This window comes from Hemiscyllium ocellatum, chromosome 32, assembly GCF_020745735.1.
Source record: "Hemiscyllium ocellatum isolate sHemOce1 chromosome 32, sHemOce1.pat.X.cur, whole genome shotgun sequence".
NCBI lineage: Eukaryota > Metazoa > Chordata > Chondrichthyes > Orectolobiformes > Hemiscylliidae > Hemiscyllium > Hemiscyllium ocellatum.
This window is the reverse complement of record NC_083432.1, coordinates 35,160,517-35,179,390: the sequence shown is the minus strand read 5'-3', so window position 1 is coordinate 35,179,390 and position 18,874 is coordinate 35,160,517. Positions and strand designations below refer to the sequence as shown.

General features: G+C 41.0%; 1 protein-coding gene across 1 annotated transcript in view; it reads left to right on the top strand.

Annotated features, from left to right (window-relative positions):
• rnd2 (Rho family GTPase 2) overlaps positions 1 to 18,874 on the top strand; it is a 64,643-nt gene that overhangs the window by 35,577 nt on the left and 10,192 nt on the right. The window contains exon 3 of the mRNA XM_060848496.1: positions 10,641 to 10,750. Within this exon, the coding sequence (XP_060704479.1) occupies positions 10,641 to 10,750 (110 nt within the window). The remainder of the gene's footprint in view (positions 1 to 10,640; positions 10,751 to 18,874) is intronic.

Below are 18,874 nucleotides of genomic sequence, written 5' to 3'. Positions count from 1 at the left end.
CACCTCCTTTTGAGGGGAGTGAGGTCCACCCTTACACTACCTTCTGGTTTGATTCCAAAATGGCTTCTCTAGTTTTGTGCTTGTTTTTTTTTGTTCTAGATTTCTTTCCCCATTATTGGAAATGATTGCTGTCTCCCATCAGCTGTTGTTGAATCCCTTTTATTTCAAATACCTCCGCTAGATTCACCATTCAATCCTCTAAACTCGGGGGAATGCAGACCAAGGTTTTGTAACCTGTCTTCATAACGTAACCTTCCATGCCCCAGAATGATTCTGATGGAGCTGAACAGTGTTACTTCCAAGACCAAGTTATTTTTCCTGGGGTATTGTGTCCAGAAATGAATTCTGTACTACCGCTGACTATGAATTTACATACACAAAATATCACCATTTCCAACCTTTTTTGATTTAAGGCTCACTATTCCATTAGCAATTTTGACTTGCGTTTTGTACACTAGTTTTTAGTGATTTGTATGCTTGAATACTTAAATCTCTTTACTCCTTCACAATTCCAAGTCTCCCACAATTAGGCAAACAATCAAATTTTATTTTTGCACACACGAAGTAGATGACCTTCCATTTCCTCGTGTTGAACTCCATCTGCTATGGGTAAAAAATGAGGTCTGCAGATGCTGGAGATCACAGCTGAAAATGTGTTGCTGGTTAAAGCACAGCAGGTTAGGCAGCATCCAAGGAATAGGATATTCGACGTTTCGGGCATAAGCCCTTCATCATTCCTGATGAAGGGCTTATGCCCGAAACGTCGAATTTCCTATTCCTTGGATGCTGCCTAACCTGCTGTGCTTTAACCAGCAACACATTTTCAGTTCCCTCTGCTATGGTCAAAGCAACGTATAGTTAAATAGTTAAAAATTATGTATGAAATTAATTAATTTTCAGTGCAAGTTGGTCTTTAAGTTTCTATAAATTTTGTATCACCAGCTCATGTCAGAAAGGATAAGCTACAAACTTGACTGTAGTGCATGGTTTTTGGAAGCAGTAGATCCTTTTGTAAGTGGACGCCATCAATAAGAGACTTCTCATCTGTGCGGCATCTGTGAAGGCAAAGCATAAACAATAGGAGCTATTCAACAAAGCCATTACAAAAATTAAAAATAAGCAATACATCAGTCATGTACCTGCCAACTCCACTGGTGTTTTGCTGGAGGCTGCAGTATTTCTTCTGTTCCTTCAGCCTTCCAGGAATGGAATTAAAGCCTTGAGCATTTATTTTGTTTTTGTCCCCAGAATTAAAAACAAGGATGCGGTACCTAGTGCTGATTTGCGTTTTGTGTAGCAAGTCCTTCACCCTACCAGGTTACAAATTGTAAATTCATTGTACATGAAGGCTCTCTTTTAATGCATTGTCCTACTGGCGGATATAAAGACAATTAACATTCCAGAAAACCCTTTGCAGGACCTCCAGCATTGCTGAACAGAGCAGATGACAGTGCGGATGCAACAAACAAAGGTGAATGTCCAGCCCTCCTGTTGTTTGTGAGCTTTTCAGGAAACACTAGACAATCTGCAGTGTCATTATTTGTAGGTGATGTGGGGCCTGATGATATTTATCTGAACCTGAAAAGGTTTGTTCCTTTAAGATCACTTGTCAGGTACCTTCTGTGATGAATTGCGTAAATGCATGCTGAGGTCAACCAGAGTTTAATTGCTATTTGGTAAAGCAATTTTGCGAGCAGTAGGTGCTTGCAAAGTTTGGCCTGGTTAGAAAAAGCATTCTGAAGACTGCTCCTTGCTCTGAAGTATTAGGTCAGAAGTCAGATGATGCCAGGTAAGAGTCCAATTAACCTTTTAGACTATAACCTGGTGACTTCTGACCTTGTCCACCCCAGTCCAACACTGGCATCATGGCTACCATTGACACCTGCTGAAAATGTGTTGCTGGAAAAGCGCAGCAGGTCAGACAGCATCCAAGGAGCAGGAGAATCGACGTTTTGGGCATGAGCCCTACCATTGACACCTGAAATGTTAACTCCATGGCTCTGTCCCACGTATGCATAATGACAAGTGTTTTCTATTGTGGATTTTCAGCATCTGCACACTTTGCTTTCAGACAGATTACATGTGATTGTCTTTAGCATATGCAGAACAATTGAGTGTGATAATAGCAACATTAATAGCCAGTTTAAGATAATCAAGCTCATACCACATCACATTGTCACTCACTGGAATCAAAATACATTCAAATGAAGGGACCCATTCCCTGCAAACGAACAGAATATGTTCAAGCCTTGTGCCTATTTAGAATTATCTATAAGACTGGGGAACCTATAATTCCCAATTGCTTTCTCCAGGGTAATGCCTTGGCCAATCAGACCTGTTTTAGCCAAGCCATGAAAGTATTGTTTTCTGCTATAGTATAAATTATGATCGCTTGAAATTTAACATATTTGTGTTCTTCTGATGAGTGCAAAATGAAATGTTTTTACTTTAAGAAACACATTAAGCTTTTGATACTTCCTGAAGTGCACTATATTCTCTCAAACATTCATGCAAATGAAAGATTAGATTTAATATTGATAAATTTTAGAAAATTGGCTCTGACTTAAGTGGTGAAATGTTTACGATTTAATAGATTAGCTCACTTCACTTTCATTCACTTTCTTACAGCTACCCATAAAAGAATCATTGAATCACTACAGTGGCGAAGGAGGCCACTTGGCCCATAAAGTCCTGAACAGACCCTCTTAGTACCCCACCCAGACCTAGTCTATCCTTGTAACCTCATTTATCATGGCTAAGGGACCTCGCCTGCACATTACAGACAATTTTGCTTGGCCAATCCACTTAACTTGCACATATTTGCACTGTGGAAAGCATCTAGAGCAAATCCACACAGACGCAGGGAGAATGTGTAAACTCCCCACAGTCACCCAAGGCTGGAATTGAACTTGGGTCCCTGTGACTGTGAGGCAGCAGTGCTAACTACTATGCCACCTAAAGATATGTGAGGTGTTTATATTTGATTTCTCTTATACATTAAATGTAGAAATTCCAAGTTTCCTGTTATACACCTAAATGCCTTTCAGCCGGCACAAATCAGTCACTTATTAAGATCCAAATAATGTGTTCCTAAACTAAATTCAAGTACTATCTCCCCAGGGAGAAAAGTTGAGAAAATATTGATGATTATGGTTTAAATAGCGATCCTGAAAGTTTGGAATGTCTGGACACTGTTTGGTAGCATCATGCTAGGTTCCAACATGGATGCCAAGTGGAGAAACTGCAATTGGCCAAAACATGGCACTGTAAAGCGCGTCACAGGAGACTTGCAATCTTCTGATTTAATGAGTAAATGCTGGTGAGCGTAACGTACTGTATTCTTTGATTTAAAAAAAATTGTTAATAATTTTTCATTCATTGAATATAAATGAAGTCACCAGATTCTTCCTTTTTAGTAAAGAATTAATGGTAGAATTATGTCAGAAGCCCTACCTAGTAACACGGCTAACATTAGCATCTTTCTTGATTAACACACTTTGAGTAAATTAATTCATAAGCTAATGGCATCTTAAATGTGAAGTTTGATATTGTTATATATTCTGTGTAATCATGAACAGTGGAAGAGAAAAACAACCATCAGTAATCTTGTTGTTTTGAATCTTGGTATATTCATATTCCTTTTAACCTTTTTAAACAGATAACTTAGAACAGACAATATAAGGAACAATAACCCACTGCTACAGTCTCAGTAACAATAAGTGGACTAATCAGCAACCTTTTCTCATGCAGAATGAATTGTTGTTCCCTTTGAAATTTAACATTCGTGCGTCTGTTCCAATAAGCGCAAGATTGAAAGGTTTCAATACCTTAAATCTTTTTTTGAGCAAGGTTTAAATTCTGTACCAACAAGTGGTTATTCAGATAATTAATAATTGTATTCATTAAAATAATGTATCTTAAGTCCATAACACGTTTCACTGGAAAGTAGGATTTACGTATGTTTGAAATATGCAGACTAAATTATTGACAGTCATTTTTAACCTCAGGTAATCCTGGACTTGTTACACTTTTGGTCAATTAAAAGAATGTTCTTAAACTTGGGCTTCATTTCTTCAGTCTACCTTCCTTCTGTCAGTTTGGCTGCTATATTATTAAATAAAGCTTAATGCATAAAATCAGTCTTTTTCACTCCATAGTAGTTTTATAATCCCCAATCTTATTTCAGACAAAATTCTGCCATTTTTGAGTTTGTTCAATAGGGCTAATTTTTTTTCATAGAACTTTTGTCCTTAACAGTGTAAAAATGCCTGAGTGCTTCCCTAATGGGTAATTCCAATTAAACATTTGCTAAAGTCTTTTATTTTGTAAATTGCAAAATGGAAATACATTTTCCTGAAAAATTGCTTTCCTCCCACTGTTTTGATGATGGGATAATTCATTCTTACATGTATTTTTCATAATGTTCACAGTCTCTCAGGTTATGATTTCCTTTCATTTATGCATGAGTCGCTGTGTATTTAATTTTTTTTTGAAGATTAGAGCATTATTTCAGATTTCTATTCCACTCTGAATTCTACTAACTAAGGCAGAACACTAATATGTGGTGGAAAAACCCAAGTATGAAGTTTAGCTCATTATTTAATAAGACCAACTTTGATCTTTGCAATAACACATTCACTTTTTTGCTTCTTAAAAAGGTAAAGTTTTGTTTTCCACTGGAGAACAAAATTAGTAGATTTGGCAGCAGGGTTAATTTTCTAATGTGACAATGCTTATGTTATCCCTTCTAATGGAAGAGACTAAGGGTGGATAACGTGGCATTGAAAAATCCAACAGATGTTTGTTATAATTTATTAATATCTACAAATATTGCATTCACAGGTACATCAGCATCTGGCTCATGTTGAGCTTGTAAGGGTATACAGAGCAGCATACTTTTATTTGCATGTCATGATACAAGTGATCCCTGGGTAAAATGGAATGTAATATGTTTATATCCTCAGGTCACATGTTATGGTACAGTGATTAGATTAAGTTAGATTAGATTCCCTAGAGTATGGAAACAGGCCCTTTGGCCCAACAAGTCCACACCAACCCTCTAAAGAGGAACCCATCCAGATTAATTTCCTTGCATTTACCACTGACTAATGCACTAACAGTATGGGCAGTTTAGCATGGACAATTCACCTGACCTGCACAGCTTTTTTGGAATGTGAGAGGAAACCAGAGCACCCAAAGGAAATTTCCACAGACACAGGGAGAATGTGCAAACTCCACACCAGACAGTTGCCCAAGGCCAGAGTTGAACCTGGGTCCCTGTGAGGCAGCAGGAGCATGTCTCTTCAAGGTATCTTAATATAATAATAATTGCAAGACATTCACAACATTATGCAACAGTTTCCCAGCTTCCATGATTTTAGTCCTTTAAGCTTCCCTATACCCGAAATTCCCTGTGATGCAGCCAGGTTATCTGATTTGATTATACTGGATTGGGATTAATGGATGATTTATTGTCAATCTAATTGCCTAGGCAATTAGAATGTTCTGGCATTGGACAGCCATAGGCAGCATTTTGTGCCCTTCTGGTATTCATATCTGCATTAATATCTTCAAGTTAAACATGCTCAGCTCTGGATACCACTTAGAAGATTACAGTATGTTTCATTATCCATACCAAGGAGTCCTTACAGTTTCTGATGGTCTGGCTTTGGACTTGAGGGGAAAGTTTTTTTTTCCTCTGCAGTAGGGTGGAATAGAGCAAATTGACCAGGGAGGTTGTGTGCCCTGTACAGAAGTTCATGGATCCACACTGCCAGATTCTCCTGCTTTATGTTTAGTGCTTAGCTTACAAGCTGGCAAAAACTAGAATCTATTCCATGTCAAAGTACATGAAAGATTATGAATCAATACTGCCATAACAGCCTTGTACATATTTTATGATGCAATCTGATTTACCAACTGTGCAAAGGAAGGCCACCAACACATTAGCAAACATTTTTAATGCTACTGCGTTGACTAATTCAGTTTGTTGGAAGCATTTCATCTTTTAATTGGGGTACCCACCATCTGTTGGGTTCTTGAGCTTGGTATAAAACAACCTTAGGCTTTATTATATAGATGGATAACTGCTTCAGACAGATATGCAAGGCAGTGATCCCATGTCATTTTAGGATTTCATTTCTCAAATTGCCTAAATATAGGCAGCACTAGTCATCAAAGATGGACTTCAGTATTCTTTGGTACTTCTGATTTAGTTGTCGAACGCTAGCATCATACTTAAATGTCATAAAATAGATGTATTTTGTAGCAGGATGATCCATGTGTTAGCTTACAAAGCAAGATGTGTGTCAAAGCTGAAGTATCCTTAAGAGAATCATCCTAGAATAAGATTTTTGACAGGAAGCAGATTTCCAATATCCAATAATTTTGTGTAAATGGCAGGCTTTTGGGAGCTGGCCTTTCTGCTGCACGTTCCCCAAAGATTGTCAGAAATAACCTTAAAGCATAATCCAGCTTTGTTCTTCATTTCAGAGTGACAGTGCAATTTGGTAGCTTTAATGATTTTAGGTAAAGTTTGCTTCTGTGAACACGATCCTGCATGGTAAAATGTAATTTTCCCTTCTGATTCGTTGTATTGCTACAAGTAGAAGGAAAAGTAAAGCTCATGATAAGTAATTTGATGTAATTGTTGGTGTTTAAAAGTTTTGGTATCTGTGACTAGATGAGACTTGATATCAGATATATTGGCAGAGTGAGTGTAGTTAGACTGAATTTAGTAAGACACCCTTTCTGATATTTGCTTTCATATGTATTTTGCTGTTCTCCTTGGATCGGTGCATGAAGGTGAAAACACTTCAAAGTATTTAATTAATTGTGAATGGCTTCGAGATGTCTTGATATCATGAAAGACACTATAAATACAAGTCAAAACAAAGAATTGTGGATGCTGTAAATCAGAAACAAAAACTGAAATTGCTGAAAAAAGCTCAACAGATCTGGCGGTGTCTGTGGAGAGAAATTCCTGATGAATGGCTTGTGCCCAAAACATCGATTTTCCTGTTCCTCGGACTCTGCCTGACCTGCTGTGTTTTTCCAGCACCACTCTAGTCTAGAGTCTGTGGAGAGAAAAAGAGTTAACATTTCAGGTCGAGTGACCCTTCCTCAGAAATGCAAGTTCTTTTCTGTAGTATATTTTTTATTCCATTTTCTAAAAACTTCACATTTAGATTTGCCTCGGATTCTATTTCTTCTTGGCTTAACTGCGTAACTGCTTCCAAAAACCGCTCTCTGCTATTAATCTCTCCTTCTCATTTCTGAGAGATCATCTGGCACAGTGGGTAGTGTCCCTACTCAGTTGGAAGCTCTAGGTTTGAGTCCACTTTAGGACACTGAGCATGAAAGGTGTGTTCAGCACCAAACAGATTGTCTGTCCACCTACAATTCCTTCCAATTCACTCGGTGACAGGCAGTAAGAGTGGGAGGAAATCCAGGACAACTATCCTGCGTGCTGATAGCAAGTCAAAACTACTGTGGTACTTAGCCAAGATTATTCACAAACCAATCCAAGTGAAGTTTACATTTGCTGCTTAGAACCTGGTACCCGAAGAAAAAGAGAATTGTTACCTAAAAGGTTATCAGTTAGCTGCACATTTGCTTTCTGAGTCAAAAGGATTTAAGTGTAAATCCAACTTCAGAAATTCAGCATAAAAATCTAGATTGACCATCCAGTGAAGTACTGAGGGAATCAGACCTCATCAGAAATGCCATCATTTTAAGCATAAATAGTTAGAATGGAGGTTTGCTCTTCCTTTTCAATGAATCTTGTGAACAGACAGGACCCAGAAATGATGAGAATTATGAAACTCTGTAATGGATTCACCATGACAACGGGTGGAGCAGAAAATGCTGCCATCTCCTCTAACTGGCTTAACATCTTTTCAGTGTTCTCCTGTTGGGTCTCGGAGTGGTAATGCCTGTTCTTCTCACCTGCATTAGAAAGGAAACTATTGTGACCGAGTTCAGGGCGGCAACTAGACCTTGTTCCCCATAAATGATGATGTGGCTTTCTACATTGTGCCATTTAATTAGTCCCTTTTTGAGAGGCATTAGTCCACACAGATAAAACTGCAAGACTAATCTAAACTGCTGAGGGTCCTGCTCATCGCCTGGCTCAGCAGCTTAGCTGTGGTATTTGGGCGGTAGTCTAGTTCATCCCTTTGAATGTCGTTGCTCCCAGTTGTGTAAACAATTTCTGAACTCAATCAAAAAGTGATTATTGTTCAGGGTTTTGTACAGATTATCCTGGTATTGGACCCAAAGGTCAGAGGAATAAAAACTTTAGGAACTCATTGGCTTTGTTTTGGTTGTTTGCAAATTTTGAAAAATTGTTTTCTTGTGATTTACTGTTTTACAGTGTGACATTTTGGAGTATGATGTTTTGCTTTAAACTGTCAAGCCTACAGGTTTTGGGTACAACTCAAAAACCTTCAGTATTCATTAGAGGTCCAGAATCTAGCAGTGAAAACTGGTAAAGGTGCACGTCAAAACTATTGAAGTAACAAAAGCAGGAAGTATTCTCTGTCCAAGTTTGCTGCACACTCAAAAAGAAGGCAATAGTCAAAATTGTAAGCTGGCTATACTTAATCAGGAAATGGGGCAGAGTTTTACATGGAGATGTGGTATGTGGTTCTGCCCATGAGGTAAATGTCAGAGACAAGCCTACCTGCTCTTTTCACCTTTCGCACCTTGTTGGGGGGGGGGGGGGGGGGGTGAGGGATTGTGGGGCAGACCGAAATGGGGCTTCTGACCCCCATTAGCAATAGAGTCCCACTTCAGAGATGCCAGCTCATCAACTACCTGGCCCCAAGGTTGGCTGCTGTTGGGATTGTGGCCAGCCCAAAGAAGAGGAGCAGCAGAGCACAGATAAATGTAACTCTGCAGCCTTGCAGCTTATAGGCACTGGCAAGGAGGATGGCCAACCAGGATTGATGAGGATAGATAGCAAGGAATGGGGCTTGAAGCTGGTCTCGCAGACTAGATGAGGACTAGGACCGGACTGGAGGCAGATTGCTGCAGTGACGAAACGTGCTGTTGAAGCCAATTCTGGCTGTAGCTTTTCCTTGATATGATACTTTAAGAAGCAAGCTCAACCCCAGCCCGAAATTGGAACCTCTTTGTGGTACCTGCCACTAACTATACTATATAATTGTGAAATGTATTTGCTGCAAATGGGAGCTGTTTGATTTACCAGCATGCATGTTACTGAGTGGTACTGTTAATACAGGACTTTGTCGTCAGATACCACTATTCTAGCCTCAGTGGGATCAGTACGGGAGCTCTTATGGTGTCCACTAGATTTTCCACTGCAATACAAGTTGGTGGAAAGGCCAACGTGGGCTTGCCTTATTTTGTCCCTGCTCCTGGTAATGTGCAAGTGGAAATCTAAAAGCATTTTATCACTCAAAATGGAGATTGCCTTTGATGGACTTTTAACCACCTTTTTTGACTTTTCTTGAGGTTTCATTTGAATAATCATTATGGGCCCTGCCCAACACTGATATCTCAATGACCAGAAATGCTCTTGTTTTGTAACTATAGTTCTTCAAATGCCTTGGTGAGAATTTGATCTTCAGTTGTAATGATTATTATCTGTTATGTTGAGGGATAATGATTAGAATTTATTCTAAAATGAGAAAAGATCATGATAATATTGTGGGAGAAGGGGGAATTTTAATATGGTGAGAAAAAGGGGAATTTTAAGCAGGTGACAAGGGTCTCTGATGCCAGCCGGAAACAGACTTATTTTAGCCTCCTCCTGGGCAAGTGCTTGGTTTGTGATAACTCTCAGGCAGTTGAGGGGTCTTCTACAGGCTGAAGGACCCTGGGGTGGGACATCCCCATTGAGTGCTGTCGCTCATCAGAGACTGACACTGTGGATGCTGCTGGAAATACATCCAGAGAGGCCCAGGTTCTTCTTTTGTTCCCTGGGTGTGTGATGCTGGGGTAGGGGAGTGGAGGGGGTGTTAGCAGCATTCAGCAGGCAGTCAGCTACCTGTCTCTTCCCACAGTCAGGTCCCTCAATCAGGCACCTAGTGCCTTTGAAGTCCCTGAGAGACCATAGCAACTCGCACAGATTTGTTCACCATAAAACCCATTTCATTAACAGCCACAGTAGTGGGAAGAGGCCCTGAATCCTGTATTACTGCCCACTGAGGGTCGTCGTTTGGTCCATTGTGCCACGGATGTCATCAAGTTGGAGGAGGGAGGGGAGAGCAGCTCCCACCTGATTATGCCCCTTGTCCACAAACTCCACATGGGAGAGAACAAAAAATGCTGCCTGATGTGGATTTTGTTTTTTCAATGTAGCGTATTAGATATAGATTATCTGAAGCAAGCTCACTTTCACTCAATAAACAGTACCATTTATTAACTCATTGAATAGTGATGTCCAATGTGCTTTCTATTCTGGGTTTAACTCATCCAAGTATTCTGACAGAAGGTGTGTTCAGTGATATTCTGTTTTGTTGATCTCTGCGTCTTATGTGCAAAACTTGTTTGGTTTAATTTGTTTCTTCAAAGAAACAGTGTATTGCTTAGTCATGACAGGAGTTCTTACAAGGTGCGTAAAATAGCTCTACTCTTACATCTCGTTTTGACATCTTTCTCCTTTTCCCTTCCAGGATCAGCGTATTATGACAATGTGCGCCCACTGGCCTACCCTGATTCAGATGCCGTGCTAATCTGTTTTGACATCAGTCGTCCAGAGACTCTCGACAGTGTTTTAAAGAAGGTTGGTGCCTGTCTCTGATTGTTTTGAGGAAGTAGATGAGAAGTTGGGTACTGTATATTTTAAAGGAAAAATGTTAGGCACAGCTGCAGGGCAGAAATTAATCCATGTGTTCATTTTAACAAAATTGATGAGCACATTGAGATGAAATTTCTGTCAGTGCTATTTTTAGCCATTTAAAGTAGTGAACCTCCTGCAAATGTGCAAAGCAATTAATTTCCACAGCGATCTTTCATACATTGCTTTTGAAAGAAGGCTGAAGGTGACAAGGATTCAAGGCTTTAAAAATAGCAGGAACTGCTGGAGATACTTAGCGGGTCAGGCACTACCTGGTGATGGGAAAGATGAGACTGAATTTTACCCGAAATTGGCTGTGTCAACTTTGGTGCATTCCATGGAACGTTTCTCTCCTCGAACACTAATGAATTTTCTCACATTATCTTCCCAGAATAAGGAAGGGAAGGCTCCAGTCCCGTGTCCCGGTGGCGTTTCTTTTGTATTCGTCCACGTGCCCATGCAGAGGTATTCACCACTTCCAGGGCCTCCTAGGATTCCTGGCATGGACGCTATTTTTAAAGCCAAATTGTACACCCGGTCAAGCACTGGCCATTCCGCAGCTGCCCTGCACTGTTCTTGTCAAATGCCCCAAAGCTGTTGGGCAGAGGAAGATTTGACACCCTGCTTTGAGGGGATCTGGGGATCCTAGTGGATGGTGGGGAGGGGAGTTGGTGGCCATGTTGGTGACTGATATAGGCCCGTGGGAGCAGGTGGCAAGTTGGAGTCGCCCAAGTTACCCATCTGACTTCCACATTGGGAATTGACACTGTCTAGTTTCTACGCAATGGACACCAGAATGGGATGCTACGTCACAATAGTGTCATAACGAGAATGCTCTTGTATGCCAAAGCTTGCCCTTAGTCCTGTAGCCACTCAGGAGTGAGAATCCTGTCTCAACATTTCACACTTGGTTGGAAATTGGGAGTTTTTGTTCTCTACTTTAGGGAGCTCGTCATTGGCCATCTCACACGGTTCTTCCAACTTTCTCAGCATTGTCCAAATTGTTCAAGGCCTGGGAGGATTTGACCCTACATTAACGTAGTAACGAGTAAAGAATGGTCTGATGAAAAGCCATCAGTTTGATGTGTTTTTCTCTCTGGTTATTTCCAGCTCTCTTTTTTTGTTTTCCTTTCAGATTCAAGCGTCAGCAGTAATTTGTTTTAAGATCTAGAGCGATTGTAAGAAAACAGAGCATTAGAATTAATTTTGAACCCCTCCATTTAAAGAGCCATCGCAGATCCAATAGGCCACACATTCTCATTTTGTGCTGTAAACCAATCTACTTCAACAGTTTTAAGTTTAAACTTGTTTTTGTTGGTATTATAAGTCTCTTTTCTGATTTTGTGCATGTAATTTGAAAGTATGTTTTAAAAATGCTTTCAGAGCCTGTCGAGGATATTGTCCAAAAATAATTGAAGGTAAATTTTTCACTGATTCCCTTCTGGGTCTCTTGATAATTTTATGATTTTTATTATCATTAATCAAATGTTCACATTTTAATTTTACAACGGACTATAAATAAAGCCTTGTACCTTTTCCCTTATGCTTTTTGAAATGTAAGTTCATGAGAGAGGACAGTTTAAAAATAGGACAGTCGTGGATAACCTCGAGAAAGGAATAGATTTTTACTATTAACGGGATAAAGCTCACCATTCTGAGATAACCTCTTTTTTTTTGATACTGAATGATTCTAGCTCCTGCCTTCCACCTGGGTTGGGCACAGTTCTTGTGATGGCACAAGATTTTTTTTTCTGGTGCTGACAAACTGGAAAAAATTGTAGAGTTCTGACAAAAGGTCACAATTAAAATGTTCGTTTCTCTTTTTACAAATGCGGACTGTTTCTATTTTTGTGGATTTGTCCCCAGGATACACTGCATCAATCAACTGGATCATTTCAGGACATAAGTATGAGACTGTGCTTTGGCTCAATTGTATTACTCTTGCCTCCAAATCAGAGGACTGTAGGTTGAACTCCTGCTCCATTGACTGAACAATTCTCTGTCAGAACCTTCCATGCCCCATTGAAGGAGTGCCAGAGTTTTGGCAGTATTATCTTTCAGATGAAGCATTAAAATAAGGTCCATCAGACCTCTTGGAGATGTAGATCATTGCATGACACTGGAGGAAAAACAGCAAAGTGTTTTCCCAGTTTGTAGCCATTACTTATCACTTTCTACTTACACTGAAAACATTGGTGCTGGATTATATAGGACACTGTGGTACCCTCCACTCTCCAACAAACCTACCTAAACAGTGAACTCAGCAACTGCAGACTGTTGCCTCATAACCACTTAACACTATAGCTGACCAGCATCAACTGCTCTGTAGACCCAACAGTCCCACTTGGAGAAGTGGCCACTTCTGGGACTATAGGACATCCACCTTCCCGAAGAGCTCAGTGAGTGGTATGGTGGCACAGTGGTTAGCACTACTGCCTCACAGTGCCTGGCATCTTGGTTCGATTCCTGACTGTCTGCGTGGAGTCGTCATGTTTGCCCTGTGTCCATGTGGGTGCTCCAGTACCCACCCACAGTCCAAATGTATAGTTAGTTGGATTGGCCATGCATGTGCAGGCTAGGTAGGTACAATGGAGATAAGGTGGGCTGCCCTTTGTAGAGTTCAAGCAGACTCAATGGGCTGAATGGCCTCTTCTGCACTGTAGGGATTTTATGAATCCAATGTTGGGGTTCTCACTGAGGCATGCCTTAAAAACATTAATGACCAATACACCGGGCAAATTCTGAGAACTCTCTGATATGTTGACATTGTGCGCCTAATGTGTAAACAGGTGGGTTTTGAAGGAGTTAAAATCTTGTCTACTGAGCCTGTGTACCAATGGCAATGTTACAGCCTATTCTCCTACTGTGAATGCCACCTCTGGTTGAGCTGAGGTGCTGAGACACACATTCCTATGCGGAAGCGGGCAATCCCCAGTGGTTAGCGTGGTCGGGCAAATTCCTGCTACTTTGACCCCATTTTAGAGGCAGGAGCCTGAAAGCAAGCTATAATTTGATAAGGGAACGGTGTGTGGGACAGGAAGGGACAGCAGAGCAAAGAACTTGCTACTTTTAAAAGTGAAAATATTGCAGTTTCCCAGTCTGAAGTAAAGCATGTGACATTGTGACAGAATAGTTCAAAATCCTTAACTTGTTGGAGTTTCAAATATTTTGAAAAGCATTTGTTTTTCTGTGAAGAAATGCCTTGCCTTAAATGGCAAGCACTCGGGAAGCCAAATCAAACCAAAGTCTGGGCTATTCACTAAAGCAGGCAGCAAAATCTCTGCCCTTTTGACCCAGTACATCCTGCCAACTGCTAAATATGTATAAAATCCTTCGTTCCCAATCATTCCCGCTATACTGGGCTTGACAAAGAAACTGCTGGTGCTGAGGGAGCTGAGCACTGAACAAAGGGTGTTCACATCAATGTGACAGTGTTTCAAACATAAGTGTCCATAACACTCTCTCCTGAAAGGCAAATTAGGATTTATAGTTTGAGTTGTGTTAGACTCTGACACAGCCAATGTGTAAGTAACCCTTCTGAGAGTTTCCCATCATAAAACAACTCCTCTTTTTCCTTGAGATCCACCTTTTCCCTGAAGATATCTTTCTCTTTATTAAAGCGTTATTGGATTCCGATAGCGCAGTACAATCAGGTGTTAAGGTAATATTTGATCTACTTGCAACTTGCGTAAGTGTTTTATGAAGATAAAATAATGTTGTGTGCTCCCAATGCTGCATAGTCTGAAAAGTGTATGTTGCAATGTGTTTGAAATCATGTTTTATAATCCTATTGTCCAATCAAGAAAATAAAATTTGCAACATAGTGCAGTTAACAGAGAGTTTGTCTTTAGTTCTGCATAAAGATCAGAATGACTGGATGTCGTATCAATATGAACATCTGAACATACCAATAAGCCTGTGTAGCCTGTTCCACCATTCAATGAGATCATGGCTGATCTGGTGTTGGGTCGAATGGCCTGCTTCCACATTATAGGGATTTTTTGCCAAAACAGCAGCAAATGCTAATTGCAGCCCTGATAAGGCCTGGCACTGTCCTGTTGAGCAGGCAGCCTTTCAGAGAACCAACACAGACATAATAATGAAAGTGGCTGTGCCCTGATTCAAAGCAACATTCCCCACATCCTGAGACGTATGCTTAAAAACAGATTCTCAGTTCTTCCCGCATTGAATCCAGCCCTGATCATAGAATCCCTACAGTGTGGAAACAGGCCCTTTGGCCCAACCAGTCCACACCAACCCTCTGAAGAGTAACCCACCCAGACCCATTCCCCTACAGTATTATCCTATTTTACCCCTGACTAATGCATCTAACTTCCACATCCCTGAACACTATGGGCAATTTAGTATGGCCAATTCACCTAACCTGCACATCTTTGGATTGTGGGAGGAAACTGGACCACCTGGAGAAAAGAGTCAAGAGTGTGGTGCTGGAAAAGCACAGCAGGTCAGGCAGTATCAGAGTAGGAGGAAAATTGACACTTCAGGCAAAAGCCCTTCATCCAGAGGAAACCCATGGATGTATACTGGACAGTTGGAGTTCATTAAGGATTATCTTTCCACTCTGCCTAGCTATTTAAAGAGGTTATTAATCAGGGATGAGTGTGTTCTTGCACCATCCACTTTGAAAGTTGGAGACCCAGGAGCCAAAGTTGCTCTGAGAATATGGTTTTTAAACCACCCCCACAAGCAACTGATACTCTGGTCCAAAGACATGGATAATTCCTAGGGCTGCCTGTTTTCACTCTCTGAGTTACTTGATTGCCAAGTTTGGAAGTCTTGCATTTTCTCTGTGGGGGAGTGGGCGGGGTGATGGTGGGCTGACATACAGAAATCTGTCCCTTCTCCAGCAAATCAACCAAGCCACTGCCTGCAGCTCCCACTTCGAAAACAGTGGCACTGTTTAGTAAGAATCTCCATTGTCAATGCCAGCTGCAATAATGGTCAGGGTAGCCTTAATCTGAAAGGGCTTCAGCTTCTATTGAAATGGATGAGAAAAGAAGTCTTGGCAGTTTTTGCATGTAATGCTGTGATGATACCACTAGCATACTAAAGATGAACACCATTGTATCTTGCTGCAGTAAATCTATTAAACTATGATCTTAAAACGTTTCAGCACCATACTGATACATAGGATTGCTCCATATCTCGTACAAATATAAAGTTATTAAAGCTGTTTACAATGTTTTACCCTTCGGCCATGCAGCTATTCCATTTCTTCTAATTTAAAATGTACTGCAAGTATATTTTGTGCTGTGGTTTAAGTACCACGCACATCAAATCTTTGAACTAATGAAAATTATCTAGTCAGGCTCAAGTGAGAGCCTTACAACATCACACTGCTGTCCTAGCAATATCTGGTTGTTATCAGAGAATTGTGCAGTACCATCCAGTCCCACTTCCCGGCTCTTGGCCCACCGCCTCGAGTGCTCTGACATTTCAAGTGCTCATCCGAGTACTTTATAAAAGTTTGAGGCTTCCCACCTCGACCACCCTCCCAGACTCTGCATTCCAGAGAGGGAATGTCTGAGCTACCTTGTCTTCTGAAGCCCAGTGTCCCAGCTACAGCTGTTGGTGTGCTCCTTTTAGGAAACACACTGGGAAAATACTTGATGTTGCTACAGCCCTCTCCTGCAGGAGTCTGCAAGAGGCACACAACACCTTACACTTGAGGGACAGGCCACCATTGCTTTGAAAATAAGGCTTAAAACAGTTTGTACAGGTTTACTGTGCAGACTGCTGCTTCTTTCTCACTTTGCCCCACACTCCATCCACAATGGACGCCAGAGCCTCAAAACCCTCTCCATTTTGTGTTGCGATGGGCTCCAAGATGAGCCTTCCAGAGAAGCACTGAGATCAGAACTTCATTCACTTCATTCATTCCTAATCCTTTAAAATTAAGTTTTCTCCTTCTTAAAATTAACACGTTTATTCATGCAGATATTTATAATTGAAAATCAAAAAGTTCTTTAAAGTTGACATCCGCTCCATTGTCACTTTGCAGTGGCTGATTCAGTGACTTTGACTCATGAACATAATCATCTCCTGACAAGTCACTGTCCACTCTTCTCTTATCACACCTTTTAATTTGTACCTCTGAGCTGCCAAAGCTAACACGAGAACTGTAACATTAGATTGCTTCAAGTAATGTTGTTCTTCCTCAGATCATTGAGGGTCACTGAATAATAGTATACACTGTGATTTAACTGATGGGTGGGATGAGGGAACAGGCTACCTTATCTGGAAAATAACTCGAGCCCCACATTGTTGATTTTAGTTTTGAACATGTCAGCAAATCAACTAACCACCATCACCTCACCAACACTGTCCCTTTCCTTCATTCTCCCACTTGAAGTAACATTCTTTTTGTTAAATTTCCTGTATCTCTTATTAATCCTTAGCCAATCCACAGTAAGATTTGCTAAATACAGAATTTTAAGCTCAAGCTGTTGCTTTGGCAACTGTGAGTGGAGGTTAGTTCCCATCAGCAGCTCGTCCGAACGAGTGTGTGGCCTGTGTTTTGTTTCCCATCCTTGAGTTGGTCTCCAGAGACCTGGTTAGATTAGAAGCATAGACATGATGGGCCTAAGCGTGGGGAGCATGTGAAAAATGAGCAGAATGTCCCTGTGGAGAAAGGATGGTGTGCATTTTCTTCCTCCAGCCTCTGTTGGTAATTGTCAATAACCTGTTCCTTTCTGTTAATCTCTTTTAACAGCTGGTGTTATTTTCTGGATTTAGCACGAGCTCTGTCTTTCTGTAATGAGGCTGTGGCTCCGCTTTCCTGTGATATAGCACGCTGCAAATGGACAATGGTTTGATCTGTTCTCCCACATCCGTTTCTCATCTTCCTTCGATTATTTCAGAAGCAAGCAACTGTATCTTGTCCCACCTGACAACAGATAACATCTAGAGTGTTCTGTAGTTAAACAGGCAGAGCATTTGATCTTGTTTAGCAATATAGCTGTGATCAGTGCTCTTAACCTTTTGTAAGCTGCAAATGTGCTACCCCGGAGGCTCTTTTTCTTCCCTAACACTGCCACTTTGTAGTCAGGTTAGAGCACTTTGTGCTGTTCCAACTGTCCTCAACCCTCGGCACTGGGGCAATTTCATAACATTCTCCATCTTTCATTCCCCTACAATTTCAGTCTTTCAAGCTGAAACTCTGGGTCATTTAAAAATTGCTTCCAGATTTACCAGGTTTCTCGCTGTAATGTTTTGAACCTTCAAAGGGCGTGCTTTCCAAACTTTTTCCCACTGTGACTGTGTTTACCAAGGGTCGAAAATTGTATTGACCCCTTGTTTGAGAACTGTGTGCCTGTATTTGGGGAATAGGAAGTGGAGAAGAAGGTGGGGGCCCAGAGGGGTTTTAAAAAAAAAGTCATACTTGGAAATGAATTTACCATTTGTACTGGAGCTCCATTTGGAAATATGCAAGATGAGTCGGACCGTCATGTATCATTTGCAACTTTTACTGGTTTTCATTCTTTGGGGCTGATGGGTGGGCGGTGTGGAGCTTCATTGCTGTCATGGAGCTTATGAACCCACTGGGGATCCTGACCCCCACTTTGGGAAGCCCTGCTTTAAGTTATCTTGCATTATGCACCTTGATCCTTCACCCAAGGTTCTGGTTGGGAACTGGCTTTTCCATGAAAGTGAGGAAGGTGCTAATAGATGAAAGTGAGGGCTGCAGTTGCTGGAGATCAGAGTCAAGAGAGTGGTGCTGGAAACGCACAGGAGGTCAGGCAGCATCCAAGGAGCAGGTGAGTCAATGTTTTGGACATTCCTGATGAAGGGCTTTTGCCCAAAGGTGCTAACTGGGTCTACTCTGCAAAGATTTAACTCTGTAAGACTAGGGTAAGGGTGCCATGTGTTGATGTCAAGTAATTTATTTATATATTGGCCAATGTGTGCTCATTAACCTAACTGAATATACATGGATGCCAGAGGAGTGGGCAGGGCTATGATGCCCCTCTAGTCTAATAGCTCAATAACTTGTGTGAAGTACAAATGCCCATGATATTAAACTGTACCCACCTTCCGAGCAAAACATGG